General features: G+C 41.3%; 1 protein-coding gene across 1 annotated transcript in view; it reads right to left on the reverse strand.

Moving 5' to 3' along the window:
* The window catches only part of LOC106807871 (protein white-like), a 49,284-nt gene that overhangs the window by 10,376 nt on the left and 28,737 nt on the right, over positions 1-10,171 (reverse strand). Inside the window, exons 11-20 of the mRNA XM_014810363.1 lie at positions 10,026-10,076; positions 8,089-8,288; positions 5,630-5,701; positions 5,331-5,433; positions 4,942-5,040; positions 4,475-4,506; positions 4,056-4,161; positions 2,551-2,688; positions 2,065-2,157; positions 1,709-1,844 (exon numbers count right to left, since the gene is read on the reverse strand). Of these exons, the coding sequence (XP_014665849.1) occupies positions 1,709-1,844; positions 2,065-2,157; positions 2,551-2,688; positions 4,056-4,161; positions 4,475-4,506; positions 4,942-5,040; positions 5,331-5,433; positions 5,630-5,701; positions 8,089-8,288; positions 10,026-10,076 (1,030 nt within the window). The remainder of the gene's footprint in view (positions 1-1,708; positions 1,845-2,064; positions 2,158-2,550; positions 2,689-4,055; positions 4,162-4,474; positions 4,507-4,941; positions 5,041-5,330; positions 5,434-5,629; positions 5,702-8,088; positions 8,289-10,025; positions 10,077-10,171) is intronic.

Here is a 10,171-nt window from a genome sequence, read left to right on the forward strand (position 1 = left end):
ATATGTTAATATAAGCATACAACACATAATCCTTATTTTTGACGGGGTAGTAAATCAGCCATTAGAAAGGTCGGTGCCAGCAGGCACCACACCACCAGGGATATCTTTCAAAAGAAATCGGTTCTACTCAACAAGTGCCGCGCAGCGACAGCGCTCATCTAATGTCTACTGCGGTGACTCTGTGGTGAAGTGGTGGGATTCCTAGTAAACCCTTGTGTCCCAAATGTGTTCACCTACGCGCTCGAAACAAGGTCGGAATAGGGCACAGGGATGGTATCAGGATGCCATTCTCAATGGGAATGTTCTGTTGCGGATCCTGTATGTAAAAGTCTTGGTCCACGAGATGGCGGCGTACGTTTAAGTGTCTTAAGAGAAAGCAGGAAGCTCCCCCATCATACGTAGTAGGCAACAACTATTTCAAAGACAGAATACGGGAAGCCACTCATCATTTACCTACGCAACCCGCCTACAGGCTGAAATACGAGAGCTGCCACACTCGTAACCTAATTAACCAGGCCCCAACTACACAGTACTGATCCCCACCACCACATCCCGGCCAGTGGCCACTGGCAAGTCTGGCATACGTTACATAACACACCTGAACAGTACAGAATGCCAATACGAAAATTATAGCGACAAAATTTTTTAAAGAGCCTAAAGCCTTCTTCAACCAAAATTTAGCTTGAAAAATGTCACTGTGAGCATATAGCCCGTCATAGCCTCCGGCATGTATACGATTTCTACTAGCAAAACCGCGCAGTAAAATTCTTTGCTAACAGCTAACAAATTCCTATCGTTTAACCCGCTCCTCTGAGGGTCAAACAGGTTATCCGACACTTTGACTCTCGCATTGCAGCAAAAAGTACATTCATGTCCTTCTCAACTAAAGCCATAAGACAATCCTAAGTCACCGCTTCGAACACAAAAAAAGTTTTCAATCGCTGCCGTCAGCCAGTTGTCCTAAAAAAATGTCTACAATCTCCCCTGTGCCCCCATTGACCTTCTGAAACTCCTCGCCTAAGACCCATCCATTGTGCCTCGGCACAGTGATGGCTTTTTCCTCTACATGGATGCTATACAGCCGACTATCGACGACCTACCCGGTCGAGCCGTTTAGCAAATTGTGGCCGCAATTCTCATGTTCTCCCGCGTATACCTTAAGTTAAGGAGGGAATGTTCGCCCCTTCTTTTTACACCTCTTGACTTGCCCTTTGACCCGCCAGCTATCGACATCCCAACTCGTTTTGACGATCCCCGCTCCGCAGACGTCCCGAATCCATCGTGACCGTACATCAGGCCCTCAAGCGGGTTTAAGATTTGTGCCAACAACTGTGTGACGGACCGGACGGCCGGACGGACGCACGGACGCATGCTCATGCGATTCTACAAGCTGCATCTGACTATGTCAGATGAGCTAAAAATGCAAGCAATAAATTTCAAACAGATCAATGATGGTAACAACAGAAAATCCCCTCAGATTTAACCTGTTTTATTTGTCCCACATTTTTAGTGTTAAATTGTAATGCCTTTACCTGTGATTATCCCTTATGATGAACATACATATACTGGATTTTTGCATGTGTGTATGGGAGTGCATGTGTGCAATATGTATATAAATAAATAAAAAATGAAATTATTCTTACTATTATTATTAATATTATTATTGTTCGGCAATCCTATATTCATGGTCTATCACTTATATGCTTACCAAACATGCCCGAGACAAATGATGCGAGGACGCAGACACCCAGGGCTGTAAAGTAGGCATCCCAGGAAGCATACAGTCCAGACATCCAGTACAGGATACTCACAAAGGTAAGTGGTTCTACTATGAGTGTGATTGCCTATGGAGATTTTGGGAGTATCTTTTTAATTATAGTTTTTGATCGCTATTATATACTATTTACAAAAATAAGATCATTACTTGTAAATATAGTTATGTTGGCATTATCTGAAGACTAACACAAAGAAGAAATCAATGGTCATTTAGGAATTGAACATGTCTTATGTATGTAAGAAAAATTACATGCAGAGCATGGTTAGTAAAGCAACATAGCGACTCACATTAGATGCAACCTTGGAGATGAAGTATGGGGCAGCACCATACATGCCGTTTTTGTATTCTCGGAAGAATATAGGTGTCTCCACTGGAATAGACTTAAATACAGAAAATATTCATTAGGTATTTGTAAACACTAGCATACATAATTTATCGTGTCATCTTCTGTATGTTACTGCATGACTTTAAAACAATAACAATATGCTGCCAAATCAGGAAATACAACTATAAAAATGACGGGAGAGAGAGAAGATGAGATGCACGAAGAGAGAGAGAGAGAGAGAGAGAGAGAGAGAGAGAGAGATAAGCACGCACGCACACATACATACAAATATAGGACAAATTATAATTGCTCCTACTTTGTAAAATTAGGATACTCATCATATAATATGCGCAATTTTTTTGTAATAATCCTTTAGAGATAACCTTTATATCTAATCAAGATTTCAGGAAGATATTTCCTGGTTTAACTGTCAATGCAATCAACTTACCAGCATTAAACCCCACATGCTCGAGAAACAAGTCTCTACAACGATCAAGAATAGTAAGCCAGTGATTCCACTCAGAGATGTCTGGTTGATAGTGCTTGCTATTTGTAGATACAGCAAGCCAAGTACAATAGCCACCATCTGTGAAATCAATGTATTTGTAGTTATATACTATCTACCAGATAAAACACATCTGCAGAATCGCATGTAACTCAGTTAATGGGTTTACCCCCAATCAACTATGAAAATGTTGACACCCCTTTTTTCGTCTTAGAAGAAAATCTACACATTTTAAAATTCAACAGAATTTTAAGCACATATTTAAAATTCCAAGATATTTCCATGTGGCTACTTAGTACCCTGTCTACTACATCAAAATATATAAATTTAATATAATAAGTACCAAAATTTTGGACCCAACTGCCTGTGTTACACCGGATTATCAGTGTATATGCTTTTTGAATGGACGGTGCCTGGCACTGCTGTCATGACTTTCAGAATTTCACTATACATCAATCACGTCAAAGATGTACGCTGTATTACTTAACGTTAACCCTAACGTGAAACCATTTACTACGATCTGATATGAATGTAAAATGACAGGATTCATAAGAAAAAGATTTTGAATCGGTCTGTTAATTACTTTGGTAATATGTTCAGCTAGCTTCTAGAAGTGGCTTCACTACCGCTGAGAGGATCTATGTCCCCCAGGGTACTGTCAGAACGTACCCTGGGTACGGTACTATCTAATATGCCGGACCGTATCTCGCCTACTCCACTAACGAGTCTAAGGAGTCGCCTACGCCTACTCCCTAACCCTAACTATATCAAATAGTTACCAGGGTACGTTCCGGCAGTACCCTGGGGGACATAGACCCTATGAGCTTCACTACCACTCACATATTTATTATTTTTCCGAGAATAATGGAAATGCAAAATCGATAATTAATGTGGATAATCCTCGCAACAAAATGCCTAAATACACCTACTGTGAGCATACTTGCAGTATGAAAACATCACGAAATATTCTCATTGAGCCAGAAATGTGCTCCGAAATGTGCATTGTGAAAACTTTCTCGGAGAAAGTTTTGGCATATATAGATAGATACACATAAATTGTTGTTAAGTGAAGCGACCGCGAGAACGCTAACAGTAGGCCTACGCTAGCGCAAATAGTTCATGGAAAGAAAACACTATATTTGTTTGCTGATTGCATAAGTAATGTAGATAACATTATAAGAAATTTCACAATTTTGTACGAAAAAAACATCGAAAATAAATTACAACAGCGTTTGCTCGGCTGTGTCCCGGATGTGTAAACATCCTGTGGTGCTACTTTCATGAGAGGATCGAGTACATTAGTTTAGATTTGCCAAAGAAATATAATGAAATTAGCAATACAAATAAGTTGTAGCGAATTTTTACAACATAGACAAGCTCACAGTACTGAGTAGGTATATCTATGAATTTTGCTGCAAGAACTGGCGAGAAATTTGATGCATGCTTACTATTCTTTGGCATATGTTGATTATCCAGCGGTATTTGTTCCGTAAATGTGTGCTGCAAGACCTCCACAGTAGCAATGAGAGTTGTCTACACCACCCTGCCTTATACCTGCACAAACAACATTTTTATGTAAGTGAATAAATTCAACATATATCATAGTTCACATAGTGAGTACAATATAATTAATACCATTTTGACTATGTAATTATCATTGCAGAGAGGTATTTCATATTAGTGGCATGCTAGAATTTCACACTGACCCAACTAAAACATCGAAATATTTCCAAGTTATAAAATGAAAAACATCAATTAAAAATAGAATGATTATGTTATAAATACAGTTACAGCTGCCCTAATTAAGTTTTTGTAATATGTGCAATTACTATTAAATCCACTTCTGTATTAATTCTAACATGGTTACCTTCGGCTCTTGGCCAGGAATTCATCTTGTACCTGAATTATGAGATATGATAATGTGAGGCAATGCATTAACACCAGATGAGCCAAAGCACTGTGATATGAGAGCATGCAGATTAACTACCACATGCAGTCATTGCATGGGTGTTGGTGCATGGCTACCATGGCCAGTGTGTGGGCACCAAATTATCAATATTCTGGCAACATTTGCATTCCCAAGACATTGAGAAGTGCAAAAAATGGCAGTGGTATGGGAGATATACATTATAATATATATCTATGTAGACATGCAAATTAATACAGATTCCTGAACACCCACATATCTAGCGCCAAACTAATATTATGCAGTTATACTAACCTCTCATCACTCGGCTGTGATGGGAAGGGCCCACGCGAAGTAGCAGCTACCTGCTTTATGTACTGAACTGTAACATTGCCTGCAAGCTGCCAACTGTTAATGGCTCTACTTACCTCTGCCATAGAATAGTTATCTCCTCGGAACTCTGCATTGGAAATCTGATTCATAATCCTCTCGTTGAGTTCACTTGCCTCGAATGCATTGCAGATATACTGTAATTAGGAACCAATGATAATTAATAACCGCTCGGTGGCTGGATAAACACACAGCACATTACCAAGTGGCTGATACAGGGTGCTTCAATTTATTACCAATTATTGGTATTTTTATTTCAAGCCAAAGCATTCTAGCTGCAAAACTGAAACCAATATAACTATTATGCTGATATGGTTTGCATGCATTGCTTGAGAATGCATTATTAAAGGCAATATATATACATCTACATATATCCAGCTAGTATGTAATGCTTTTATTTCTGTGAATACAGTAGTGTAAAACTGACTCTGGTGCTTTCTTTGCAGCCATCCTCTTTGCCTGGACGAATTGACAGGTTATGAATGAAGAAATCGGCTGGATTATAATCTGACGGACATGGGTAACCTTGGCTGAAAGCATATAGATTACGATTTAGACATTAACATGCAAGTATTTCAATTCAATACTTACTTAACTTTTAATGCAACTCTCTTGGTAATTATGCAAGACCATGTTTTTTAATTGCAATATGGTATTTAGTCCCTAGAAGAGTATTTATTGGCAAACGAGCAAGACATTGGTTCCATGGTTCACTCAACTACTTACCTATGGAAAAATGACAATGCCTCCTTCCTTGAACCAAGAAATGCTGTCCTACCTTCTGTTATGAAGAGAACACTGGAGTGAAAACAGATCAAGTATTAGATTCATTTGTACACACGCTATAGTTTTTGAATAAATAAAATATGCTTTAATATTTGGTTTATTCTTATAATTTAATATAAAATAATAATAATATAATAATTTAATCTCAGGAGTAGATAATAGGGAAGGAGTGTGACATAATAACCAAGGGAAATTCGGTCACTTTCTAGCCTTAAAATACCTAGGTGTACTAGCGTAACGCCAGGGCGCCGGATCCAAGAATTTTCAAAAAGAGGGGCACCAAATGAGCAATTTATGTCAGTGGAAATGTGGGGGATGATAGACGGCGAGATCATCGGAGCGACCAAAGCCTGAGCCGAAGAGCGAAGTGAGGGGGGGCAGGGGCGAAGTACAGGATTGGGAGCGGCAGGGGGGGGGGGGTCTAGCGGTAACCCAGTACTTGGCGAGGCACGCGAAGGAGAGGTCCCGAGGCAGAGACACCAACACAGCATCCATCTTCTCTCGCCAAATACACACACAAACGCCCTCAGAAGCGCTTTTCTGTGCGAGCAGGAGAGTCCGGAACTTCCTGGACCCCGCCCCCCCTGTAGCACGCCCTGGGGGAGGGTAGATGGGAGGGGGTTACTCTGCTCTGCGTGGGCAATCTGGTGCACTACTGTGAGGGTATTTGTAACTGCATATCTGCAGCAAGCATTTATGTGTTAAATTTGATAGTGGGCGTGACGGCAGACCTTTCGTCCATGGGGCGGGGGGGGGGGGAGGCAAGACCGTCAAATGTACTAGAAATTATATTACACTGGAAATTTTTTTAAACCTTATTATATGTTAATGACAATGATCATGGTGGTATTACATGAAGCACATTCACATATCAAATAACTATTGGAGCTAGGCTAGGAGAAAATATGGGCATTTCCAACACAAAAATACAAATTTGTAATAACTTCGAATATATTTCAACTTGAATAGAATGTTTGTATTACAGTATGAGTATGTTTTCATTACAGAAGCAAAATAAAATTAGTCAACTTTCTTCCTAATGATGAACTGCCGGTTTACATACATATGACATATAACAGTTGCAGGCCAGAGAAATATATCTCTAACAATGTAAGACAATCAAAGTTCTTATAATGACTCTGAGAATGTTTTTCTTTGGCAGGAAATTCAGAAGAAGCCTGACAAAATTTGAATTGTTATGTTAAACATCGAAAATGGGTCACTCGACCTGCTCCAGTTCCTTCTCGACTGGAACTCCATCTTGTAACCGTTAATTTAGCGAACATTGAAATGTGAGAATAAAAAATTTTTAAAATTTTTTAATTTTTTAATTTTTTAATTTTTTTAATAATGTATTAGTTTTTTATTCGTTTTGTTTAAAAAGGGGGCAACAGGGCCGGATGTGCCGCTCCATCTAAATCCGCGCCTCGCGTAACGCAACCGACTTGAGCTACACCAATCGTACACAGTATATTCGCCTAGCACTCGGTGGCGAAATGGTTCCTCGTATACACCTGCCAATCCGAGATATAGACCTAAAACGTACGACACAATTTTCCATTCTGTCGCCCAGCAAATGCTATGCGTTCAGCAGAACATTTTGAAAGCAAAAGGCAGCTACCTAACGCACTATATTGCTTAACTCGGCGGGGCAATGTGGCTCACCTGGGCACGACTCACCTCACCACTCACAACCGCAACACTCGGCCGAGATAACCTTTGCGCCCGGTACACGCTAACACTACCGGCATGCCGGCATACAGCTGACATGCCGCATACACGCACAAGCACGCTAAATCCGTATCGAGCAGCGTCGGCCGTCATCTCCCAGCGGCGCTAGCCAGCATTGCGCGCCGCAGGTTAGCGATAGCCAGCGTTACGTAAGCTTGCCTTCTGTTTCAAATTCGTCTCTGAACGACAAAGATTTTTGCTGGCTACAGAATGGGAAAATCGTGTCGTACGTTTTAGTCTATATCTCCCGGATTGCAGTGTATACGAGGAAACGCATTTCGCACTCGAGCTCAGGCCGATATGTACTGCTGTGTACGATTTGAGCTCAATTGGTTGGCTTACCGTAGTAAATCGTAGGTATGATTAAGCTACGTAAATCCGACGAATTCCCTTGTTTATTGATGTCACACTCCTCTCCCCTATTATCTACTCCTGATAATATATATAAGTGTTATATGCACGTTTTCTTAATTTATATATTTAAAAAATTTGCAAACCTTAAACAGTCAGCAGTAACCAGCAGCAGCATTGCACCAGTTCCCTCTTCTCGGCCTACGGCAAAGTTGGCCAATCCAACAAGCTCGATCTCTCTACCGACCCCCACCCAGTAAACTTCTTCAAACTCTTACAATGTATCTAATATAATGACAAGTTTTTTGTACCAATACCTATCAAACATCTGAAAGACTTGAGATGAAGGTTGGTGAATTGTGCACATGATTGTTCTGTTTGTTGCTGCTAGTCTCCCCAACACACTGACTATGTTTTCTGCCATGTAAGAGTCCAGGCCCGATGTAGGCTCATCACAAAATAGAATGGGCGGATTGTTAAGAATCTGGAAGGAAAACCATGTAATAGATATGTAACCCTAACCTTAGATTTGTCATTTGCGCATCAAACCAATAGTGAATTCGTGCACATAAGGCCACAATTAAAAAAATATTTGTTTGCCCTCACATCCGACCACCCAGGCTGAAAAGTTTGGGTAGGTAGGTAGGGCCGCCTTAATTTTTTGGAGAGGGGTCTTTTTACCATGTCAGCATGGTGTCTACATGCTCCCGGCGGTGTGCTTGGTGTGAGATACCTTTTATGTTGAATGTTGTTTTGCTTGTAATATAATGTATTGCTGACAGATTTTATATACATGTACAGTGCATACAATTTGTTGAAAAAAAAAAAATGGAAAAGATCAATAAACAAGTGCCCCGCAGAGCGACAGCCGCTCATCTAACGTCTACTGCGGTGACTCTGCTGGTAGAGTGGTGGGATTGCTGTAAAGCCCTGTTAGTCCCCAATAGTGTTCACATACACGCGAGAAACAGTGGAATCAGTAGGGATGGTACAGGAACCTTCTCCAAAGGAAGTTCGTATGGGCATCGTTATGAAAGTTGCCTGGACGAGATGGGTGTTACGTTTTAAGTGTCTGTCGATTAAAGATGAAGCGTCCCATCGTTCAAGTAGCACAACTATTTTGCAAGAAGAAGTAAGGTAAGTCCTCATCCATATTACCTAGCAAGCCTACAGGCTGCAATAGAGAGCTCCGACCCTGTAACACTTAACCAGGCAAAATACACAGTACAGCTTACCAACCCAAGAACATGCACTGGCAGTACCATCAGTGGCATACGGTAACATGTAACATACTGACAGCACACAGATGCCTATACGAATTTACGATTTAAGGAGCATAAACCTTCTTAACAAGATTTAGCTTTTGAAATTTCATCTGTGAGCATTAGTAGCTCATACCACCCAGGCATGTAAGTCACGATTCCTTCTACTAGCAAACTCACCGGCAGTCAAATGTCCTTTTAGACAGACAGTCAAAAATCCATGTTTAAACCCTCCTCGCCTGAGGGTTCAAAGGTTATCTGACAACTGTACTCTTCGCATGTCAGACAGAAAGTGATTTCATGTTCCTTTCAATAATGCCAGTGACAAAATCACGCTAGCCCTACGCTGAAACCAAAAAGGTTTCTGCAATGCTCCGTCAGACATTGTCCTCAGAAAATGTTAAAATCTCGCCCTGTGCCCGATTGACCTTGTGAACCTGTGGCTCCCAGCAATTTCGGCAAGTGATGGTTTTCCTACATGATGCATACCAACACCAACGTATCACCCGAGCTAGGTCGAGCCGTTTAGATTTGTGCCGCAATCTGCATTTCCTCCCTATACCTTAAAGTTACAAGGAGTGCAATGTTCCACCTGTATTTTACACCTGGCTTGACTTTGACCTTTTGACCCACCCAGCTTCGACATCCAACTCGTTTTCCGGATTACCCCCCACACCCCGATGGATAGTGACCCGTCAGTCCGAGCGCTCTTTAAGATTTGTGCCCGAACTGTTTGACGGACGGACCGGACGCTCGCCCACGGACGGACCGCGACGGACGACGATCATCACGCGATTACTACAAGCTGCATTCTGCTACGTAGATGAGGCTAAAAATGTTGAGTCGGCCCCCTCTTTGGCGGGCTCAGTCGGGTGAATGGCAAACAAACAATAATTTTTATTATGGCCTAGCAAGCATGCATATAATACATAGATTCACAGATACGTCCTACCGCAAATGCCAAACGTTTTTTTTCAGCGCTCTCCTGATACTGCATGTAGATCTTGGTTCCAACATATGTATCGCTGAACTGTTAAGACGAGCTGCATAGCAAGGCATAAATATATTGCGCTGGTATAGGCAATGCGCTCGTGAGGGCTCTCTGTCCCCCTGACTCTGTTTGACCGCTGGCTCGTTT

This window comes from Priapulus caudatus, unplaced genomic scaffold (assembly GCF_000485595.1).
Source record: "Priapulus caudatus unplaced genomic scaffold, Priapulus_caudatus-5.0.1 Scaffold239, whole genome shotgun sequence".
NCBI classification, from domain to species: Eukaryota; Metazoa; Priapulida; class Priapulimorpha; order Priapulimorphida; family Priapulidae; genus Priapulus; species Priapulus caudatus.